Source organism: Musca autumnalis, unplaced genomic scaffold, assembly GCF_047663935.1.
Source record: "Musca autumnalis isolate F117 unplaced genomic scaffold, ASM4766393v1 scaffold_2, whole genome shotgun sequence".
In the NCBI taxonomy this organism is placed as follows: Eukaryota; Metazoa; Arthropoda; class Insecta; order Diptera; family Muscidae; genus Musca; species Musca autumnalis.
In genome coordinates, this window is record NW_027411755.1 from 28,184,520 (window position 1) to 28,209,046 (window position 24,527).

The 24,527-nt window shown below is 38.0% G+C and overlaps 2 protein-coding genes and 7 non-coding genes across 9 annotated transcripts in view; 1 reads left to right on the plus strand and 8 right to left on the minus strand.

The window, feature by feature from the left end:
• DIP-epsilon (Dpr-interacting protein epsilon) overlaps positions 1-24,527 on the plus strand; it is a 791,100-nt gene that overhangs the window by 236,790 nt on the left and 529,783 nt on the right. The gene's annotated exons all lie outside the window — the stretch shown is intronic.
• On the minus strand, positions 38-22,714 carry LOC141393834 (thioester-containing protein 1 allele R1-like). Its single transcript, XM_073967381.1, has 11 exons — positions 22,462-22,714; positions 21,503-22,165; positions 20,690-21,445; positions 20,362-20,626; positions 3,684-4,022; positions 3,489-3,613; positions 3,242-3,423; positions 2,633-3,171; positions 1,662-2,570; positions 529-816; positions 38-448 (listed from the first exon to the last, which is right to left on the minus strand). The coding sequence occupies exons 1-11, from the start codon at positions 22,539-22,541 to the stop codon at positions 206-208; spliced, it is 4,389 nt and encodes a 1,462-aa protein (XP_073823482.1). The 5' UTR covers positions 22,542-22,714; the 3' UTR covers positions 38-205.
• LOC141396038 (small nucleolar RNA SNORA11) lies at positions 5,290-5,417 on the minus strand. Its single transcript, XR_012411133.1, has one exon. It is a non-coding gene; the product is annotated as a small nucleolar RNA SNORA11 (small nucleolar RNA).
• On the minus strand, positions 15,789-15,912 carry LOC141396033 (small nucleolar RNA SNORA11). Its single transcript, XR_012411128.1, has one exon. It is a non-coding gene; the product is annotated as a small nucleolar RNA SNORA11 (small nucleolar RNA).
• Positions 15,913-16,036, minus strand: LOC141396032 (small nucleolar RNA SNORA11). The gene has a single exon (XR_012411127.1). It is a non-coding gene; the product is annotated as a small nucleolar RNA SNORA11 (small nucleolar RNA).
• LOC141396024 (small nucleolar RNA SNORA11) lies at positions 16,037-16,160 on the minus strand. The gene has a single exon (XR_012411119.1). It is a non-coding gene; the product is annotated as a small nucleolar RNA SNORA11 (small nucleolar RNA).
• On the minus strand, positions 16,596-16,718 carry LOC141396028 (small nucleolar RNA SNORA11). The gene has a single exon (XR_012411123.1). It is a non-coding gene; the product is annotated as a small nucleolar RNA SNORA11 (small nucleolar RNA).
• Positions 17,228-17,351, minus strand: LOC141396022 (small nucleolar RNA SNORA11). Its single transcript, XR_012411118.1, has one exon. It is a non-coding gene; the product is annotated as a small nucleolar RNA SNORA11 (small nucleolar RNA).
• On the minus strand, positions 18,748-18,873 carry LOC141396025 (small nucleolar RNA SNORA11). The gene has a single exon (XR_012411120.1). It is a non-coding gene; the product is annotated as a small nucleolar RNA SNORA11 (small nucleolar RNA).

The following is a 24,527-nucleotide window of genomic DNA, read 5'->3' on the forward strand; positions in this document are numbered from 1 at the left end:
CAAAGTGTTTAAAAACCAACAAAAACCATTTCAATTACAAAAATATCTTGTTTATTATTTTTATTTATATTATTTCTAATTTAATTTTTAAAAATAAAAGAATGTTATTCCCATTTAACAAATTTCATTTCGAATTTGGTTGTTCGATCTTTTAAAGCTTTTTTTTATTTTTTTATTCGAGGTCATATCATGCAGAATAATTTTCTTATTTGAATTTAGCACATTCCTCTTCTCCGTCACATATATCACAGAGTTTTGATTCGATTTCATAAAAATCAGTAGCCTTCTTATTCGAATCATAGTAGTCGTAGACCATAATGGCAGCAGGTTTTTGCATAGCAACGGCATGGGCGCGTATGGCTTCGTAGAGTACACAGGTCTTTTGGCCCTTGTACAAATGATCGAAATAGATTACGAGCAGGGAGTTGGCATTTTTCAATTCAACATTCTGTAAATAAAAGAAAAATGTTATTATGTTGTCGAAATTTTCTATGACTCCAATACTAATTCTGCTATCTCACTACTTACACTAACTCTCTTCACCTTCTTGATGACAGCCAAGCTTTCGTCCTCCACAACATAACCTGAGGGTGTGTTGATTTCCAAAACAGCCATGTTAGAGGCTTCACCTTCCCCGGTATATTCAACACAAACATCCATAATCAATGCTGCACTTTGGGCAGTGTTATGTTTTTCGCTGGTTATGGTAAAACTGGGTCGTTCCTTTTCGAGAATGTTGTATTGATAGGCCACTTGGAGCATGGCAGTACCGGTGCCCTTGGCTGTGAAATCAATGGATTTGATTTTATCGGGCATCTAAAAAGACAAGAACAAAAATAAGAAATTTTAAAATATGAGAAATTTCACAGTGTGGTTCCAGTAAGACAATTCAGTTACTTGTATTGTCCATCGAAATGATTTTAAAATTAATTACGAGAGTATCCTGCAAAGGATCTTACGAATAAGAAGAACATGCGTAGATTTTTAAATTATTTTCTTAAAGTAGCGTATACGGGTTGGAGCGTATTAGTGTTGACAACACTTATACGCTCCAATACTACCCAATAACATTTTACTAGCAGCCAAAGTTTTATAAGTGAAACGCTAACCTGTCGTTTTGATATTCACCAGATAGACTGCATCCGCCATTTGATGCATGGTTTATTTATTGAAAGGTGTTTTGGAAAAGTCCAAATACGTCATGGATTCAGCAAATTTTATATTTGACAATATGTCTTGATTAAATTCTTTCATCGCCGACTGTTTTCCAAATGTATTTCAATCAAAGTTAATTATTCGAATGTATCCCGGCATTCAAAACAAAAATAAGAAGAGCACGTTCAGCATTATTTTCCCCAAGTAGCTTGTACGTAATTTCAAAAATTAACGTTCTAAAACTACGGGAGCGTATAAGTAAAGTCAACAGTTATACGTTCCAATACTACCTATCAAATGGTTCGTATGGTAGCTACTGGGACGTAAAACTATTGTCCACACTATACGCTCCCGTAGGTTCAGAACGAACCATTTATTGTGTAGTTTTGGAGCGTTAATTTTTGAAAAGACGTACAAGCTAGTTGGGGAAAATAATGCTGAGCGTGCTCTTCTTTTTATTTACCACCCAATAGATTTATTGATTCTTTTTTAATGCTACAACTCACCTCAACACTTTGATATAGAATATCATTTTCTTCGTTCAGGTGAATCGTTTCATGTCTCTCCTTTGCACCACCCTTCGAAACAATATCCACAACCATATTGGCTGGTTCATAATCAGCAAACTTGGCAAATTCTATCAAAGCCTGTAGACCAACAACGGTGTCTTGGGTAGAAGAGAAACCACCATAACTATTACGTTGAGCAATAAGCCATCTAATAATGGGCAAAATGTCATCCATATTGTTGGAGGGTTGATTCAATAGAGTCAGCAGGACATAAGAACTTATTTCCACATCACTGCTGCGAACATGCGACCACCATCTACGTGTCAAAGGCCGATCCGTTGAAGACCACCATTTATGATCACCATCTGTTTTCACCAAAGCGTTTAATTTTTCCAATTTCTCGAAGGCCTTGTCATGTTCGGCTTTGTTCAGGGTATAGGCAGAAATGGCTTGGGCATGCAGAGACTCAGATTTATCGGAATTTTCAATTATAAAGTCCAAGGCTTTTTGTATTTCCACGGAATATTTTTCAGCATACGATTTATTTTCCAAGAGGGCCAACAGAACGCTGCTAGTCAAGGAAACATGATTGGCTTGGGAAATGTAGAAGAATCCCTGAGACTTTTCGGTAAATGAACCATTGGTGGCTTGTTGTTGGATCAAATATTCAAAAGATTTTTCTATAATTTTGGGATCGATTTTAATGTATTCCCGCATTTGCAGCAGGGAGCGCGTAACATAGGCAGTTAACCAGGTGGAGCCATTGTTAGGATGACTATCAATTTTACGGGGTCCAAAGGAGCTAAAGGAACCATCTGGGTGGCGATAGTTCAACATGCGTTGATAACCATTTTCCATGTTGTAACGCAATTTGGTTTCCATAGTGGGTGTCAAACGTTTGGTGATCTGAAATAGCCACAAAAGATTAAATTTCAATTTAAAAAATAAAATTTCCGCCCAAGACTTACCTCCAAATATTTCATTACCAAATAATTGGGCAACATGGTGGACATGGTTTGTTCTCCACATGCGGTGGGCAGGCGCACCAAATTATCCAAATTATTAACCACCGGGCCCAATATATCACCCACCACACCCACTTCAACATGTTGAGAATCGGGTATAATTTCAGCTGGTAATTCCAATTCAAAAGAGGATTTCATTTCCGTTTTTTGGTTCAGATTGACAAAATAGACACGATTGCCATATTTGGTAACACCTTCGGGCACAACCTTCATGGACTTGTGGACAGCATCACCGGCCAGCGGAGAAACGGCGGTATATTTCAACATGACATTACCCAAAACCTTGGGGCGTATCATAAAAGACACACCGGCAGCACCCATGGCAGGTACTCTCACCATTTTGGTACGTTTTTGATCATCAATGACTTTGTTAGTGACTTCAGTAAATTCAAACTCATTATCCACATTTTCCAGGGTGACCTCAACATCCAAGGTCTTGTCCAAATAATTGAATACCAAGGCGGGGATGTTGATGACCTCACCTGAATAAAAAACAAACAAAAAATATTATTTTAAAAACTCCACTTCTACTACTTTTCTCCAACCACCTACCTCTCTTAACCGAATAGGGCAATCGTATGGAAATAAAGAATGGCTGGAAGGTGGTAATTTTGGTTTTATCCGCAGTAATAGCCAAACCTTTTTCACTGTTCATGGCAAAACCAGTCAACATCCAAGAGGTAATGGTATCGGGTATTTTTTTGGACCAGGTAAATTCTTCCTTATCTCCGGTGCTGCAAACAAGAAAGACAAATAATTTTCATTATCTATATTTTAACAACTAAATACCACCACCTACTTTTCAATATTATCAAATATCCAGGTTTCAGCGAAGTCTTTGCGAACCTGTATTGGCTTCATTACACCCCAATCTGAATCTAACTCATTAGAAATTCCACCTCTATTTAACACATGACCACTTATCTGTAATTTAGAATCATATTAAATTCCTGCTGGAGCGATTCATGAAAATAGCATGACTAAAAAAACATACCTTAACTGCTTTCCGAGAATATGGAGTTACTCGACCACTCATAAACTCTGCTGTCATATATGATGGTTTCGTCCAATTATAAAAATAATCAGCATTGGTTAGGGTAATGCAGCCGGCAATGGTACCAGGATAATATGAATATCCTCCCGGGTTGGGTGTTCGAGTAGTATAGGATCCAATGGCATAACCGAATTGTTGGGCACGAAGATCATTGTTCGATCTCAAGAGTAATGCGCTCTGATCCACAGCCAAAAGACCAACAAAAGAATTGGGGGCGGTTTTGATTTTCAAAGCAACCTCCTGGCCAGGTTTAACTTGTTCAGCGGCGGTAATGTTAATCTGGAAAAAAAGTGACAAACTTGTATTGTAAAAAATATAATAAAATGGATTGATCCCCTTTAAAGTAAAATCGAACGATAAAGGACCCAACTAAATGAATTTGTATAGATAGAAGGTCCCTGAAAGGGGACAACTATTGAGAGGAGACCTGTTTAATTAGAGTTCTTTATATAGAAGGCCCATTTAAAGGGGTCTTCTATAGAAAAAAGACCCATTTAAAAGGGACTTCTCTATATAGAAACCCCTGTAAGGGTGATTATATAGAGAGAAGACGCCTTTAAGGAAACTTCTATACATGGAAACCTCTTTAAAGGGGACTTCTATAGATAGTAGACACCCTTAAGGAGACTTCTAAAGATAGAAGACCCCTTAAGGGCACTTTTAAAGATAGAAAAACGCTATAAGGTGACTTCTATAGAAAGAAGATCTCTTTAAACGGACTTCTACGTATAGAAGTCCCCTTAAAAGGGTATATTATGTATAGAAGTTCCCTTAAAGGGGACTTCCATACATAGAAGACCCCTTTAAGGGGACTTCTATACATAGAAGGCCCCTTTAAGGCGACTTCTATACATAGAAGACCCCTTTAAGGCGACTTCTATACATAGCAGACCCTTTATGGGGACTTCTATACATAGAATACCCCTTTCGGAGGACTTCTATACATAGAAAACCCCTTTATGTGGACTTCTATACATAGAAAACCGCTTTAGGGGGACTTCTACACACAGAAGACCCCTTTTAGGGAACTTCTATACATAGAAGACCCCTTTAAGGGGACTTCTATACATAGAAGAATCTTGTAAGAGGACCTCTATCCCTTTAAACGGTCTTCTTTAGGAGGAGGAGACCAGTTTAAGAACTCTTAATTTGAGAGGATACACCTTCAAACGGACTTCTATAGAGTGGGGAACCCTTTAAGGGGACTTCTATACATAGAAGAACCTTTTAAGAGGACCTCTATAGAAAGAAGATCCCTTAAAACGAACTTCTATATAGAGGAATCCCCTTTAAACGGTCTTTTATACACAGAAGACCCCTTTAAGACACCTTCTGTAGAAAAGATACACCTTTAAACGGACTTATTTAGAGAGTAGAACCCTTTAAGGAGACTTCTATAGATATAAGGGGATATTAGATATTAGGGGACTTCTATACATAGATGACCCCATTAAGGGGACTTCTATTCATAGATGGCCCCTTTAAGGGACTTTTACATATATACATAGGTGACCCCTTTAGGGGGACTTCTATATATAGAAGACCCACTTTAAGGGGACTTCTAGACATAGAAGAACCCTTTTAAGGGCTCTTCTATACATAGAAGACCCTTTCTAAGGGGACTTCTATACATAGAAGACCCCTTTAGGAGGACTTCTATACATAGAAGACCCCTTTAAGGGGACTTCTATTCATAGAAGACCCCTTTAAGGGGATATCTAGACATAGAAGACCCCCTTTAAGGGGACTTCTAGACATAGAAGAACCCTTTTAAAGAGACTTCTATACATAGAAGGCCCCTTTAGGAGGACTTCTAGAAATAGATGACCCCCTTTAAGGGGACTTCTAGACGTAGAAGACCCCCTTTAAGGGGACTTCCAGACATAGAAGAACCCTTTTAAGGGGACTTCTATACATATAAGACCCTTTCTAAGGGGACATCTATACATAGGAGGACTTCTATACATAGACGACCCCTTTAAGGGGACTTCTATACATAGAAGACCCCTTTATTAGGACTTCTATACATAGAAGACCACCTTAGGGGGACTTCTATACATAGAAGACCCCTTTATGGGGACTTCTCTACAAAAAAGGCACCTTTAGGGGACTTCTATACTAAGAAGACCCCTTTAGGGGGACTTCTATACATAGAAGACCCCTTTAGGAGGACTTCTATACATAGATGAGACCTTTAAGGGGACTTCTATACATATAAGACCTCTTTAAGGGGATTCTATGTACAGAAGACCCCTTTAGGGGGACTGATATACATAGAAGACCCCTTTAGTGGGACATCTATACATAGAAGACCCCTTTAAGGGGACTTCTATACATAGAAGAATCTTTTAAGAGGACCTCTATAGGAAGAAGATCCCTTTAAACGGTCTTCTTTAGGAGGAGAGACCATTTTAAGAACCCTTAATTTGAGAGGGTACACCTTCAAACGGACTGCTATAGAGTGGGGAGCCCTTTAAGGGGACTTCTATACATAGAAGAACCTTTTAAGAGGACCTCTATAGAAAGAAGATCCCTTTAAACGAACTTCTATATAGAGGAATCCCCTTTAAACGGTCTTTTATACACAGAAGGCCCCTTTAAGACACCTTCTCTAGAAAGGATACACCTTTAAACTGACTTATTTAGAGAGTAGAACCCTTTAAGGGACTTCTCTGGATAGAAAAACCGTTTAAGGGGACTTCTATAGATATAAGACCATTTTAGGGGACTTCTATAAATAGATGACCCCATTAAGGGGACTTCTATTCATAGATGACCCCTTTAAGGGACTTTTACATATATATATATAGAAGACCCCTGTATAAGTTAGATACTTTGTCCCACAACTTCCCCTGCTCGATCAATCACGGATGCTGATTGGCGCACTGGCATCTCCTCTACAATTCCCTCTGCGGATACCGTAGTGTGCGGATCGGCGCTGGGCATCGGTTGTTGTCGGTTTGCTCGCCTTGTTACACTTTGCTCTCACTGGAATAATTGTAATTGTAGTATTATATGACATGGGATCCTCTGCGATCACTCAGAACCTCTGCGTTCACTTGTCATTAGTCTTTTGTCGAAGAATAACGTCTACGCGTTATTTCTAATAGGCCTCTGTCGCCACTACCCCCGATTACAAAAGGTAATCTTTGTTGTAAGAAAAGAATCACCAATAAACTTCAATTATATTTATATTAAGAATAAATACTGGTTGTTTTTATTTCTCTTATTCTTTTCTCCCACACTGCTCATCATATACGGTAACTGAGCTATCGAAGAAACCTATGGATTTCCCCTCCCTCACCTAAACATTTGGTCGCATCGAGCCAGATAGACGCCAGTATTGTTGTTGCTCCCTCTCTCTTGAACGAGAATTGAAGCTTTTGTTGTTGCTTTGCACGGAGAAATCATTGGATCATCTCACGTCACATATAATTGATATTATTACATCAACAAATCACTAACACCAGGTACGTAAACTCAGATTTCCAAAACAAGTGAGCTACCCGCGAGTGTTAGTATTTTTCGTTTCGGTTACTAATTTGAGCATTATAAAAAAGCATTGGTCGAATTTCAATCGCCCTACGCGAGTGCATTAAATTCGTTGCCTTCATTCCCCCTTCATACAGTCCACACAAATTTTGTCTAAATCGTTGTTGTACCGATCATCCGACGTCGCGTTGATCGTACAAATCATTTGGCGTTGTTATTTTTGTTTGATTTGCTCCTTACAATTTGGTCTCATCATAACAACGAACTCTCATTACTTCCAATCGCCTATTCTCATTGTAATCCCCAATTGTAGCTAAAAGTTCATATTGGTCGACTCATATTAACACTTCTTGTATTAATACTTGCTTTCCTACTACACAACATCTTAGTTGTTGCTAAACTTGCTATTTTCTTTTCGTTGTACTGATCACCCAACGTCGCGTTGATCATACAAAGAAAGCATTCGGTGTTGTTACTTTGTAAAATTCGGATTGTGTCTCTTCTCTTTCTAACTGAGAACTTGCAAATATATCTATATATATAAAAGAGCTTAGTGATGACTGAGTGAGTGAGTGACTGACAGACTGACTGGCATATCATCGCCCAGACGAAACCGCTGAAGCTAGAAAGCTGAAATTTTGACTGTGGGTTGCTGTTGGTATGTAGGGGTGAGATAAGGCTGGGTTTTTGGAAATTCGACCTAGAAGGGTACGAAAAGTACAAAAAGGTACTAAATATGGTACCCTTTGTATTAGGCAAACGGGAAAAGCTAGAATTCTGAAATTTGGATTGAGCATAACTGATGGAGAGTTAAAAAGATGTACTAAAGGGTTTTTCGAAATTCCACCTCTAAGTGTACGAAAAGTACTAAAAGTTAAAAAATTTAGTACCAGTTGTATATTTTGAACGGATTTAGCTAGAAACTTGGAATTTGGTATGTAAATGAAGGTTGGGAAGTGGTGTTATAAAAGGAAATGGTTTAGGAAATTCGTACTCATGTGTACGAAAAGTACTAAATGGTACTAAATTTAGTACAATTTGGATTGGGGTGAAAGGAGCTGGAAACCTGAAATTTGGAATTAAGATTACTGACGGAGTATAGGATTGAGATATGGGGGTAGTTTTGGAAATTCGTACTTATGTGTACGAAAAGTACTAAATGGTACTAAATTTAGTACAACTTGGATTTGGGTGAACGGATAGAATTCGAAAACTGAAATTTGGAATTAAGATTACTGTTGGCGTGTAGGATTGAGATAGGTTTGGAAATTCGTAAATTATGTGAACGAAAAGTACTAAATGGTACTGTATTTAGTACAACTTGGATTTGGGTTAACGGAAATAGTTGGAAACCTGAAATTTAGGATTAAGATTACTGTTTGTACTAATGTGTACGAAGAGTACTAAATGGTACTAAATTTGGTAGAATTTGTAATTGATTGAACGGATAGGTCTGGAAACCTGAAATTTGGAGTTAAGGTTACAGTTGGAGTGTGGGATTGAAGAAGATTTGGAAATTCTTAATTATGGGTACGAAAAGTACTAAATAGTACTAAATTTGGTACAATTTGTATTTGGTGGACGAATAGAGCTGGAATCCTGAAATTTGGCATTAAGATTACTGTTGGAGTGTAGGATTGAAGTGGTTTTAGAAATTAGTACTAATGGGTACTGAAAGTTTTAAATGGTACTAAATTTCGTACAATTTCGATTTGGGTGAAAGGATAGAGCTGGAATCCTGACATTTGGAATTAACATTACTGTTGGAGTGTAGGATTGAAGTGGTTTTAGAAATTAGTACTAATGGGTACGGAAAGTTTTAAATGGTACTTAATTTCATACAATTTCGATTTGGGTGAACGGATAGAGCTGGAATCCTGAAATTTGGAATTAAGATTACTGTTGGACTGTAGGATTGAGGAAGTTTTGGAAATTCATACTTATGGGTACGAAAAGTACTAAATGGTACTGAATTTGGTACACTTTGGATTTGGATGAACGGATTGCGATGAAATCCTGAAATTTGGAATTAAGATTACTGTTGAGTTGTAGGATTGAGGGAGTTTTGTAAAATTCGTACTTATCGTTATGATAAGTATTAAATTTCGTACAATTTAGATATGGTTGAACGGAGAGAGCTGGAATTCTGAAATTTGGAATTAAAGTTACTGTAAAAGTGATGAATTGAGGTACTTTTGGAAAATCGTACTTATGGGTACGAAGAATACTAAATGGAACTATGTTTCGTACAATTTGATAATGGACGAACAGATACTGCTTGAATTCTGAGATTTGGAATCAATATTAATGTTGTTATTTTGTATAATTGTCAGTGTAGGGTTGAGACATGTGGTTTCCAAAATACGTACGATAAGTTTACGAAAATTACTAAATGGTACTCAATTTGTTGTTGAGTGTGGGGACGGAGCTGGAATCTGTATTTTTGGAGTTAGGGTGAGTATTGGTGTGTAACATTTGTATATTTACGAAGAGTACTAAAGATGTATAAATGTTGTATCGGGTGTAGGCACGGGTGGAATTTTAAACTTTGTTTTTAGAGTCACTGTTGGTATGTGGGGTTAAGATATGGAGATGGTTTTGGAAATGCATACTATAAAAGGTAGTAAGTGGTATTGAATTTGATATAATTTGTTATTGTGTAAAGGGGTTAGCAGGAAGTTTTGGCATTTTAGGAGGAGGTTTCGGAAATTCGTTCTTATGTGTGTGTAAAGTACTATAATTTAGTTTGGGGGAACTGATAGAGCTGGAAATGAGAATCGCGGTTGGTACAAATGGTTGATATAAGTAAGTAATTGTTTGAGGTTATACCCACGTGTATGAAAAGTACTAAATTTGGTACGATGAACGATCATGTAAGTAGTTTTTTAATGCGTACAAATTCTGAAATTTGGTATGAGGGTCGTTGATGGCTGAAATGATATTGGAAATATCTAATATTAGGTAACAAAAAAGTACTAAATGGTACTGAAACTTTGAATTAAGATTACTGTTGGAGTGGAGGATTTAAGTAACCTTTGAAATTTGTTCTTATGTGTACCAAAAGTACTAAATTATACTTGACGTGATAAAATTTGGATTTGGTTAACGCATCGAGCTAAAGTCCTGAAATTTGTACTTTCGTATGAAAAGTATTAAACGGTACTAAATTTAGTACACGGAATTCGGAAATTTGGTACTATGGTTGCTGTTGGTGTGTAGGTTTGAGTTATGGATGTCATTGTGGATATACGTACCATAAAAGGTAGAGCTGAAATTGTGAAATTCGGCATTAGGATAGCGGTTGGGGTATAGAATGAAGATAAGGATCATTAAATAGGTATAGCTGTTGCGATATAGTTTTTGATATAGGGATGTGAGTTTTGAAACTATTACCTATTATTAGTACTAAATTTGGTACCGTTTTGTTGTTGCATAAAGAGATATAGCTGGAATTTCGCATTTTTGTTTAGGTTCAGTGTTAGTTTTTAGATAAGGAGGTTTTTTATATGCGAAATCAGGTATGGAGGTCACTGAGGGCCAAGGTATTGAGCTGTTGTTGGAAATGCGGAAATACATTTTGATATCACAAATTCCGAAATTACAACTACTTCGGTTGGAAAAAGTGGGTACAACTACCCGCACCGTTGTAATGCGACAGGGTTTTCTTTTTTTAGAAATTGGAACTAAAGGTGTACGAGCAATATTAAATTAAATTAAAAATCATTTAAAATAGGTGTTGATACATAATTTTTTTTCATATTAAGTATTGTTTATTTGTATATTCTTCATTTTCCGCATACGAAGTAGCGGGCATTTTGCTAGTTTTGTAATATTTGCAATAACAACATCGTCAACTTCCCTTCGCTCTCGAATTCTTTGTTGTTAAATTATTACACGCACTGATTTAACTCTCATTACACTTATCTGTCTGAGTGCTGATCATTTAAAATTTATTTGTATTGTTGCTATTCCCCAAGGTTCTTTTCTAACGAAGACCTTTTCTTGAAAATTTGCATTGGCAATTTTAACAACAACACACATTGCACCTTTTCGTTTGGTATTAGTTGTTGGTACGATCCTCTCCATCCAAAAATATTTGGCGTTGTTATTCCCCCTCGGTCCCCCTCGGTTTACATAAAACCCTTTGAAAATTTGCACAGCCAAATTTACAATAACAACGCACCATCCAAATTCTCGCTGCATTTGATTTCTTTGTTGTATAGATCGTCCATCACCAACCAAACACATTCGTTTTTCTATTCTCCTACCTTTTGTTTAACAGGTAATTATTCTAATTTGAGAAATTACATTGTTATTCTACCAACAATGTACATATCTCTTCCCGCCTTTTTGAAGCGTCCTTTTTAGTTAAGTTGTAAAAATACCAACAAAATTCTGCTCATCAGCACCACACACTGCTTGGTCGTTTGCAACGTCTGTTCTTCAGTGGGAGCTTCGCTGCTAACGCATGGTCATTTCTCTGCTTGTGTGTTCATTCTCTTTTGTGCTACATCCGTTGATGTCCCCGCACAGTGGGGTAAGATAGTATAAATAGTACAGTGGGGTAAAAGCACAAAAAGTTTTTTTTTATTAATAAATATTGAAAATTATTTTTCGATAATTTTTTGAAATATAATTAATTGGCAGTAGGGTTTTTGGAATTTTTGGACAAATTCACCCTACATTCGGCATTGATTGCGCATATTTGGAGCAGAGAACATACGTGAAAAATATATATTTTTTGACATTTTTGTATTGTTTTGGGAGTTTTTTACTTACAAATTTTGGAAAATTGTTTGACTCTCCATAGGGATTTTGGTATTTTTGGACAAATACACCCTACTTTTGCCATATCTTGCACCAACGTGTCAACCAAATAAGATATATTTCTTGCAATTCATTTTATCTGCGTTGATTTTCTTGGTCAAACATTTCTTTTTCGTACAAATACCTTATTTGTGGTTGGAATTTCAACAAATACACCCTATCATTGGCATAGTTCACCTCAACACACACCCTACACTTTGTATTACCGTATAAATTCTTGTATATTTGGGACTTTTTGCATTTTTGGCCAAATTAAAGTAGTTTTGTTCGCTCTGAGGAAGTTTCTTTAAATTTTCTCTTATTTCGCCTAATTTAATTTCAAATATCATCACCTCTTGCTATTATTCCTTTATATTAGTAGAAATTTGGAGGTTTTTGTGGAAATTTCTTATTTCCTTTGAGCTATAGCAATTTGTGCTTCAACTGAATTTCCATTTTTCAACATTCGTTGCAAATTCAATTGTAGATTTTCGGAGATTTTTGCGTATTTAAACTTCAAAATGTCAGTCACCCCACTCACTCGTTTTATTAGAGCTTCAGACATATTTTTGAAATGTGTAGCATCCTTTGAACGGATTAATGAGTCCACATATAATGTCTATAATCTCGAAATTCGCAGTTCAGAATTTCAAAAATTGTGGCACAAAGTCAAGTGCGCTTATGACGAGTGCAAAAACTACCTCACGACATCCGAGACTGCACAGGCTGGGGTTATTGATGTCGTTGAGGAAAAGTATGGTACATCCAATATGTCCTATATCCGGTGTTTGTCTACCATTGACAGCCATCTTGAACGCCTTAAATCTTCAGGCACTAAAACTCCATCATCTGCTATAGCTTCCCCAATCTCACCACCTCCACAAAATGAATTGTTGAACGTTTCAAAAGAAACACAATCTCCAGGTTTGCTTTCGAGTAAATCTTTAGAAATCTCACCACCTCCCAAACACTCGTTGAATCTTGCTGAAGTAGCAACTCCACCCAATATATCATTGGACGAATCCGTCCCGTCGGTTCCTGTGCAGTCTACTTCTCCCTCTGTACCTGCTCCACCTGAAACTTTTTCCCCCATCCCAACTTGCTCTAGTGACCCTGTTGCTAACTCCACATCACCTGTCGATACCCACAGCTTACCATTGCCACCAATCGACATTGATGTTTTCGCTGGCGATTTTACGTCTTGGTCATCTTTTCGTGATCTATTCACCGCTCTGTACATCAAAAATGCGCGCCTTTCTTACATTGAACGTTTGTGCTACTTAGTACAGAAAACCTCCGGTGAGGCTCGCGAAATCGTTTCGAGATTTCCACTCACCAATTGTAGTTTCCCTTTAGCGTGGAAAGCTTTGTCGGATGCCTATGATAACAAACGCATCCTGGTGGATAGTCACATAAAACAATTGTTTGCTCTCCCAGCTCTAGAAAAAGAAACAGTTTCAGGTTTGAAAATTCTTCAGCGCGGTATCAATAGTTGTCTAGCTGCTATGACCGTCTATGACGTCGTCACGGATCATTGGGATCCAATAATAGTTTGTATTTGTTTGCAGCGTTTGCCTAAATTGACATTGACTCTGTGGGAGCAAAGCATCAAAAACAAGTCGTCGTTGCCTTCTTGGAAAGACTTAGATGCTTTCCTCACAGAGAGGATACAAACATTGACTTGTATCCAAAACTTGTATGGAAATCAGGTCACAAAGAAAGTTGTCTCATCTCGCTCCTCCAATAAAGTGTTGTCGGTACATAAATCTAACGATGTATCAGATCCTCGATCTACAAATTTGCTGACAAGTACTTGCCCAATTTGTTCTGGCCAGAGCCACGTTCTTCGTCTCTGCCCGCAGTTTATTAAACTATCATTTGAGGACAAATTCTCGATTGTGAAAAAGCATAATTATTGCTTAAATTGCTTATGTCGTGGTCATGCTGTTAAGAAATGTAACAGCAAATATAGTTGCAACTTGTGCAAACAACGGCACCATAGCCTTCTCCACCGACCACAGGTTAGAAGAGTTATTGCTCCGACCACATCAAAACTGTCTCCGTCTTTTACTGAAGTCAAAAGTCGAGATCACAGTTGTGTTTTGTCGCAGCCCCGACACCCTCCAGGCATTTCTACATTGCCCTGCACTTTTCCGGCTTTTACAAATGTCAAAAGTCGAGAGTCTAAGTGTACTATGTCGACCCGCTCTCCTAACAGACGCCAAAGCAATCATACAGGCACTGATACCTTGAGCAATAGTAAAGTTCATGCTTCGCCATCTGTGAATTCCGCTCCGGCTTTTACATATGTCAAAAGTCGAGTATTAGCTTCAACTCTGACAAAATCAACTCCGGCTTTTACGAAGGTCAAAAGTCGAGTATTTAGCCCTTCTTTGTCGCCCTCAAATACCTCTCCGGCTTTTTCCAAGATCAAAAGTCGAGTATTTAGTCCCTCTTTATCGCGTTCAACCTCCTCTCCGGCATTTACTGATGTCAAAAGTCGAGAACTTCGTTTGTTGGATCGGTCTTCGGACCACACCAACCTCCTCCTCAGATAATAGTTTTCTTTTGGGAACGGCCAAAGATAGTTTTGAATTCGTAGCTTCCAAAAGTCTATTTTTGGGTACCTCCTCACCAGTTTGGTTCCTCTCGCCGCTAGTACGTAATCTCGCACCTTACATTGAAATCGACCACTATAGTTAATTGTTGAAACAACTCGGTATAATTATATCTTGCAAGCTAAAATTGAATTGTTCAATGACTCGTCTCCACATTCTTGAATCGAGCAAATTTCGGAGTCGATCATTTCTTAATTACTCGTTTATAGAAATCGCTAATTTGAACTATAGCTCACTTGGGAGTCTGAATTTACGTTCATGAATCTTCTTACTGACATATTGGTATAATATTATTAATCTTTATTGTAATTATTCCTAGCTTTAATTTGTTGATCCACGCTTACGTGTATCAAGGTGGGCGGCAATGTATAAGTTAGATACTTTGTCCCACAACTTCCCCTGCTCGATCAACCACGGATGCTGATTGGCGCACTGGCATCTTCTCTACAATTCCCTCTGCGGATACCGTAGTGTGCGGATCGGCGCTGGGCATCGGTTGTTGTCGGTTTGCTCGCCTTGTTACACTTTGCTCTCACTGGAATAATTGTAATTGTAGTATTATATGACATGGGATCCTCTGCGATCACTCAGAACCTCTGCGTTCACTTGTCATTAGTCTTTTGTCGAAGAATAACGTCTACGCGTTATTTCTAATAGGCCTCTGTCGCCACTACCCCCGATTACAAAAGGTAATCTTTGTTGTAAGAAAAGAATCACCAATAAACTTCAATTATATTTATATTAAGAATAAATACTGGTTGTTTTTATTTCTCTTATTCTTTTCTCCCACACTGCTCATCATATACGGTAACTGAGCTATCGAAGAAACCTATGGATTTCCCCTCCCTCACCTAAACAACCCCTTTAGGAGGACTTCTATACATACAAGACCCCATTAAGGGGACTTCTAGACATAGAAGACCCTTTCTAAGGGGACTTCTATACATAGAAGACCCCTTTAAGGGGACTTCTATACATAGAAGACCCCTTTAAGAGGACTTCTATACATAGAAGACCCCTATACATAGAAGACCCCTTTAAGGGGACTTCTATACATAGAAGACCCCTTTAAGGGGACTACTATACATAGAAGACCCCTTTAAGGGGACTTCTATACATAGAATACCCCTTTAGTGGGACATCTATACATAGAAGACCCCTTTAAGGGGACTACTATACATAGAAGACCCCTTTAAGGGGACTTCTATACATAGAAGACCCCTTTAAGGGGACTTCTATACATAGAAGACCCCTTTAGTGGGACATCTATACATAGAAGACCCCTTTAAGAGGACTTCTATACATAGAAGACCCCTTTAAGGGGACTTCTATACATAGAAGACCCCTTTAAGGGGACTTCTATACATAGAAGACCCCTTTAGTGGGACATCTATACATAGAAGACCCCTTTAAGGGGACTTCTATACATAGAAGACCCCTTTAAGGGGACTTCTATACATAGAAGACCCCTTTAAGAGGACTTCTATACATAGAAGACCCCTTTAAGAGGACTTCTATACATAGAAGACCCCTTTAAGGGGACTTCTATACATAGAAGACCCCTTTAAGGGGACTTCTATACATAGAAGACCCCTTTAAGGGGACTTCTATACATAGAAGACCCCTTTAGGAGGACTTCTATACATACAAGACCCCATTAAGGGGACTTCTAGACATAGAAGACCCTTTCTAAGGGGACTTCTATACATAGAAGACCCCTTTAAGAGGACTTCTATACATAGAAGACCCCTTTAAGGGGACTTCTATACATAGAAGACCCCTTTAAGGGGACTTCTATACATAGAAGACCCCTTTAAGGGGACTTCTATACATAGAAGACCCCTTTAAGGGGACTACTATACATAGAAGACCCCTTTAAGGGGACTACTATACATAGAATACCCCTTTAAGGGGACTTCTATACATAGAAGACCCCTTTAGTGGGACATCTATACATAGAAGACCCCTTTAAGGGGCTTCTATACATAGAAGACCCCTTTAAGGGGACTTTTGTACATAGAAGACCCCTTTAGGAGGATTTCTATACATAGAAGACCCCTTTAGGGGAACTTGTGTACATAGAAGACCCCTTTAGGAGGACTTCTATACATAGAAGACCACTTTAGGGGGACTTCTATACATAGAAGACCCCTTTAAGGGGACTTCTATACATAGAAGACCCCTTTAAGGGGACTTCTGTACATAGAAGACCCCTTTAAGGGGACTTCTGTACATAGAAGACCCCTTTAAGGGGACTTCTGTACATAGAAGACCCCTGTAAGGGGACTCCTATACATAGCATACCCCTTTAAGGGATCATAAAACGACTACAAAAATTTTTAAAAAATTCACACCTTTGAAAAAATTCTTCAAAATAATCCAAGACTTCAAAAAAAAAATTCTTTAAAAAAATCCTCGCCTTTGGAAAAATTCTTTAAAATAATCGACGACTTCAAAAAATACATAGAAGACCCCTTTAAGGGGACTTCTATACATAGAAGACCCCTTTAAGGGGACTACTATACATAGAAGACCCCTTTAAGGGGACTTCTATACATAGAAGACCCCTTTAGTGGGACATCTATACATAGAAGACCCCTTTAAGGGGACTTCTATACATAGAAGACCCCTTTAAGGGGACTTCTATACATAGAAGACCCCTTCAAGGGGACTTCTATACATAGAAGACCCCTTTATGGGGACTACTATACATAGAAGACCCCTTTAAGGGGACTTCTATACATAGAAGACCCCTTTAGTGGGACATCTATACATAGAAGACCCCTTTAAGGGGACTTCTATACATAGAAGACCCCTTTAAGGGGCTTCTATACATAGAAGACCCCTTTAAGGGGACTTCTGTACATAGAAGACACCTTTGGGAGGACTTCTATACATAGAAGACCACTTTAGGGGGACTTCTATACAAAGAAGACCCCTTTATGGGGACTTCTCTACAAAAAAGGCACCTTTAGGAGACTTCTATACTAAGAAGACCCCTTTAGGGGGACTTCTATACATAGAAGACCCCTTTAGGAGGACTTCTATACATAGATGAGACCTTTAAGGGGACTTCTATACATAGAAGACCACTTTAAGGGGACTTCTATACATAGAAGACCCCTTTAAGGGGACTTCTATACATAGAAGACCCCTTTAAGGGGACTTCTATACATAGAAGACCCCTTTAAGGGGACTTCTATACATAGAAGACCCCTTTAAGGGGACTTCTATACATAGAAGACCCCTTTAAGGGGACTTCTATACATAGAAGACCCCTTTACGGGGACTTCTATACATAAAAGAATCTTGTAAGAGGACCTTTATAGGAAGAAGATCCCTTTAAACGGTCTTCTTTAGGAGGAGGAGGCCATTTTAAGAACCCTTAATTTGAGAGGATACACCTTCCAACGGACTGCTATAGAGTGGGGAACCCTTTAAGGGGACTTCTATACATAGAAGAACCTTTTAAGAGGACCTCTATAGAAACAAGATCCCTTTAAACGAACTTCTATATAGAGGAATCCCCTTTAAACGGTTTTTTATACACAGAAGACCCCTTTAAGACACCTTCTGTAGAAAGGATACACCTTTAAACGGACTTATTTAGAGAGTATAACCCTTTAGGGGGACTTCTCTGGATAGAAAACCCGTTTAAGGGGACTTCTATAGATATAAGACCATTTTAGGGGACTTCTATACAAAGATGACCCCTTTAAGGGGACTTCTATACATAGAAGACCCCTTTAGGAGGACTTCTATACATAGAAGATCCCTTTAAGGGGACTTCTAGACATAGAAGATCCCTTTTAAAGGGACTTCTAGACATAGAAGAACCCTTTTAAGGGGACTTCTATACATAGAAGACCCTTTTTAAGGGGACTTATATACATAGAAGACCCCTTTAGGAGGACTTCTATACATAGAAGAACCCTTTAGGAGGACTTCTATACACAGAAGACCCCTTTAGGAGGACTTCTATACATAGAAGACCCCCTTTAAGGGGACTTCTATACATAGAAGACCCCTTTAAGGGTTCTTCTATACATAAAAGACGCCATTAAGGGGACTTCTATACATAGAAGACCCCTTTAAGGGGACTTCTATACATAGAAGACCCCTTTAAGGGGACTTCTATACATAGAAGACCCCTTTATGGGGACTTCTCTACATAGAAGACCCCTTTAAGGGGACTTCTATACATAGAAGACCCCTTTAAGGGGACTTCTATACATAGAAGACCCCTTTAAGGGGACTTCTATACATAGAAGACCCCTTTAAGGGGACTTCTATACATAGAAGACCCCTTTAAGGGGACTTCTGTACATAGAAAACCCCTTTAAGGGGACTCCTATACATAGCATACCCCTTTAAGGGGTCATAAAAAATCCACGTCTTTGAAAAAATCCTTTAAAATAATCCACGATTCAAAAAAAAATCTTCAAAAAATCCGTGCCTTTTAAAAAAATTTTAAAAAATTCACACATTTGAAAATTTTTTTTTAACAAAATTAAAGGCTTTAAAAAAATCTGCGCCTTTAAAAAATTCTTTAAAAAAATCGACACCTTTAAAAAAATCTTTAAAAAAATCGACGCCTTTAAAAAAATCTTTAAAAAAATCTACGCCTTTAAAACAATTCTTTAAAAAAATCCAAGCCTTTTAAACAATTCTTAAAAAACTCAACACCTTTAAAATATTCTTTAAAAAATCCACCCATTTGACAAATTCTTTAAAAAAATCCACGCCTTTGAACAAATTCTTTAAAAAAATCCACGCTTTTGAAAAAAAAAAAATCTTTAAAAAAATCCTCGCCTTTGAAAATTGTTTTAAAAAATCGAACAATTTGAAAAAATTCTTTAAAAAAATCCACACCTTTGAGAATATTCGTAAAAAAATCGAAGTCTTTGGAAAAATTCTTTAAAAAAATCCACGACTTTGAAAAATTCTTTAAAAAACATTAGGCCTTTGGGAGAACTCTTTTAAAAAATTAGGCCTATGAAAGAATTCTTTAAAAAAATTATTCCTTTGAAAGAACTTTTTTAAAAACTCCATTCCTTTGAAAAATTCTTAAAAAAATCCAATCCTTTGAAAAAAATTTTTAAAAATGCCCTTGCCATTGGAAAAAATTGTTTAAATATGTCGTCGCCATTGAAAAAAATCTTTAAAAAATTCACACCTTTGAACAACTTCTTTAAAAAAATTCTCGCCTTTGAAATACACCTTTGTAAAAATTCTTTAAAAAAAATCAAATGCTTTAAAAAAAACAAGGGCCTTGAAAAAATTTAAAAAAAATATACGCCTTTAAAAAACTACTTTAAAAAAATCCACGACTTTTAAACAATTCTTAAAAAATCCACACCTTTAAAAATATTCTTTAAAAAATCCACGATTTTGAAAAAATTCATAAAAAATCCACGACTTAGTACAAATTCTTTAGAGTAATCCACGACTTAAAAATCCCTAAAAAAATCCACACCTTTGAAAAAATTTCTTTAAAAAATCTACGCCTTTAGAAAAAATTAAAAAAAAATCCACGCCTTTGAAAATATTCCATAAAACAGCAAAGCCTTTGAAAGTCTTTGAAGAACATTGGGAGTCCCCATTAAAACGAGATCTATCTTTAAGAACTTCTCTCTTGTTCCTAATGAAAGGTTTCCTTGCCTTACCTATTTTTCTACAGACAGAATATATTTTTTACTTACCTTATTTTGCAATTCATAATCAATGTAATAGGTATCCTCCGTGTAATGATATTCACCATGCTCATCAACGTAGTAAACATAAATGGAGAAGCGTGGAGAGTAGACCAATTCAGGAGTCAAGGTTATGTTATAGACCTTCGGCATATCGGGAAGATCAATGTGGACCGACTTGACAATATTACCACGGGCAACAACATTATAATCCAAATAAGGCATTGGTATGCTGGAATTAACGGTGAAATGTTCTACATGGAATAGCTTGGGACTGAAACAAGTAAGAATCAAATGAAATTATTTTTTTTTTACTTTGGAAATACCTTTAATTTACCTATCCTTGTAGTTTTTATCCTCAAGTTTAAACCACTCCTTGGGTATGTCATCTTCTGGTGTCTCCAGCTCTTTCGATTCGCGATGTTGATAGGCACTGTTGACATTACGTTTTTCATCACGGTAAAAAGCCTCGATGTTATAGTAGTGGCTATAGCCCTCATATTCTTTCAATTCAGCCAATCTAACCTTGAAGGTAACAAAACCGGTTTCATTCATGAATCCCTTGTAGGAGTAGGTACGATTTTCAGCAATTGGTGGTGTCACGGTGGTGGTCACCTCTTCTCCTTCCGTGTGACGTGGTTTATACCAATTTTTCTTTTTCAGTACTTCGGTGTAAACCAATTCCACTGGGGTCTTGGTATCCTTCAGGTGGGAACCATCAACATAGCTTAACTGGATCATCACCTCCTTTTCCTCATCGGCCTTGAAGGAATTGCACTCATAGTAGTGAACACAAGTTATGTCATAACGGAAGGGATAAATTTGGGTGGTGGTGGTGGCATTGATTTTCACTCCAGTAAACTGCTCCTCCACAGTGGCCACAATATAGCCAGTGGTGGAATACTGTTTGTGGTGCACATATGCCTCAAACTCCTTGACATTCAAATCAATTTTGGCCTTGCCTTGGATCATGTCTGCGCTACGAATAATGCTGGGAGGTTGTTGCTCTTTGTCATCAGTACTGTGTTCGTAGTGGGAACCCAAGGTAAGGATAATAGTGGCCTTGCCATTCAAGGGTTTGCCATAGGTGTAGCTAAAAAGCAGGAAATTTTTACATTTATTTCAACATGTGAAACAGTTCTCGACTTACTTTGCCCTTACAACCACCTGCATATCGCCATCCCTAACCGATACCCGTTTTGTAGCCTCAGCCTTGACAGCATATTTGGGCAGCACATATTTCTGGACCTCAAAGGATACAGACCTCTCATAGTGGCCCTTGCTGGCAACACCCAAACGCCAATGACCCATAACCGGGAATTCAGAAATCTTAAATTGTCCCGTATGGACACCATGCACTACCTCGAAATTTTTAATTTCCTTAATGCGATTACGTTTGCCATCTTCAAGGTAAATCACAGTATCCCCTTCGGCCACAGTGGGTTTCAAATCTTTGTCCAAAAATAAAACACGATAATTGATAATATCACCGGGTTTATATAAACCCTTATCGGTTTGTAGGCGAACGTGAGTTTCGATTTTGGCATATTGCAATTTTGTGGAATTTTTAAAATTTTCCAAACAGCCGATACCCTCTGCGGTGAGGTTATAGTTGCCCTCCGCCAAAGTGGGGACCATAAAATCCACTTCTTTTATTTCGGCACCTTTGAGTTCCACAGTTTTCGTTTCATTGAATGAAGGTCCGGTAATGCCAATTTTGATTTTGCATGGCTCGCCGACGTTATGTATGGCCACGGCAGCCGTATATTTGTCATTGGAGTGAATGGTGCCGGGAGCGATAACGGTGTATTTGCTGGAAGTAGAAGAAAAAAATACAAACCAGAAAAACATTAGCAAATCATATTGTTGCCAAAACATTTCCTAAAAAAATAGCAAATCTCAGGTCAGGGTTATCGTTGTGCAATACTTATTTCTGAATTAATTATCTAGACCCGTGGCAATTTTGAGTAGGAATGAAAATATGCATTGCAATAGCGTGACCTTAAGACCTCGCTTTTTCATCACTGGTTTTTATTCCTTTGGACTCTTTAATCCTGACTTTAATCCTGGGATCTCACTTCATCTTCCGCACCAATAATAACAACTTACCCTTCTGCCCGGCAATATGCAAATATTTGCATTATGCCCAAAAACCAGAGACATAACGTTGAGCAGCGTTGACGTTTCATGTCGCTGACGAGGTTGTTTCGTCTTCTTCTTTTAATTAAACTTTGCAAACGACGTTTAATGATGTTGATCTTTTAGATTCGTGAAACCCGAAAAAAGTATTTTAAATTTCTATAAATCTCCCTTGGGGAGAACTTGATCCAGATCTTGTCGCTTTGGCAGCCACACGTTGAGTGACTAGAATTCTTGCGAGCAGAGCTTTTATGCATTGTCTTTATTTCCTTATCAGTTCGGCTAGTTCGTTAAGAGAGCGTCATTTAGTTAACTTGTCTTGTGAGACCGGCTTTATGCGACAGCATTTTATTAATTAAGTTAGTTCCTGCACAGACTAAGATTAGTATATCTGTGATGAGTGTTGTGTCATGTGTTGTGTGATGAGTGTTGAATAGGCCGGGGCGATTTGTATGGAAGGAAAAAAAACCTTAATGGGCCCTTCGCGTTTCTGATTCCTGGGATTGAACTGAGCAAAAAAGTCCAAAAAGTCCCGATTTTGACTTTAAGTTTTTTATCCACTTTTTTGGACATTTTGGCATATAACAGCCAAACCATTGAGATTTTCTATTTTCTGATCCCAACACGATAGAATTTTGCATCCGAATGCTACAATATTTTTCTGGTCAACTTTTGTAGCACAGTGTCATTTATCGACACTCAAGGCCAAAACTGCCTGAAGGTGCGTTCCAATGCTTTTGCGTTGTATTAAAGAGTGCTTAACTACTGTCTTGGCTACAATATTTGCCTTTGTGTTAGATCGAAAATCTCAATGGTTTGGTTGTTATATGCCAAAATGCCCAAAACCTAAAGTCAAAATCGGGAGGCTCGATTTTCACCTTAGACCTATGGTCTAGTGGACTTTTTTGCTCTGTTCAATGCCAGGAATCAGAAACGCGAAGGGCCCATTAAGGTTTTCAAATCGCCCCGGCCTATTGTGCATATCTATATATGGTAACATGGGGCGCCTTCGCCACGTTTTAGTTCAAAATGTTCTCATATCGACACCGAAAAAGTGTTTCCAAATATTGTTTTTAGTAAAAATATAAGCATTATTAAAACATCTGGTCTCCAGCTTCACCCCAGTGAATGAAAGACTCGCTGCAATTCGATTAAAAGCAAAATTCTTCAACATCAGCTTTATTTGCGCTCATGCTCCCACTGAAGACAGGGACGAACAAACCAAAGATATATTTTTCTGGCGCTTAGAAAAAACTTATGGCCGTTGCCCTGCCCATGACATTAAAACTATTCTAGGCGATTTTAATGCCTACATTGGAAAGGAGAATATCTTTGGCCCAACAGTCAGGAAATTCAGTCTCCACAGTGAAACATCTGACCATGATATGAGGCTGATACAAAAAACATGGTAGTTAGCAGTACCAGATTTAATCATCTCGATATTCATAAGGGCACATGGCTGTATCCAGATCAAAGAACAAGTAATCAAATTGATCATGTTGTGATAGGTGGAAGACATTCATCGAGCGTGTGGGATGTACGATCGTTCCGAGGAGCAAACATAAATTCGGACCAATACCTTGTTGCAGCAAAGGTACGTACCCCTCTAAACGCTGCAAATAAAGCACAAACAGATACAACGCGGAAGTTGGACATCGGTAAGCTGCAAACACAATAGATAGCCACAGCATATTCCACTCAACTGGCCTAACTGCTTAATGCAACCACTCCTCGTCCCGATAACATATCAGCACAATGGCAAAATATTGCCCATTCCATGCAAACAGCCGCAAAATCCATACTTGGATACAGAGACCTTCACCAAGGAATCCATGGTATGACCAGGAGTGTCTTCCTGTTACCGAAGAGAAAAATGCGGCATATAGGGCTATTTTACAATCAGTAGCAACGCGTAGCGCACGAGAGAGATATCGGGAGAAAAGGAGAGAAGAGAAACGTCATTTCCGCAAGAAAAAGATAGAAATGGAAAAGCGGGAGTGTAAAAAAATCGAGATGTACAGGAGCCAGAATGAAGT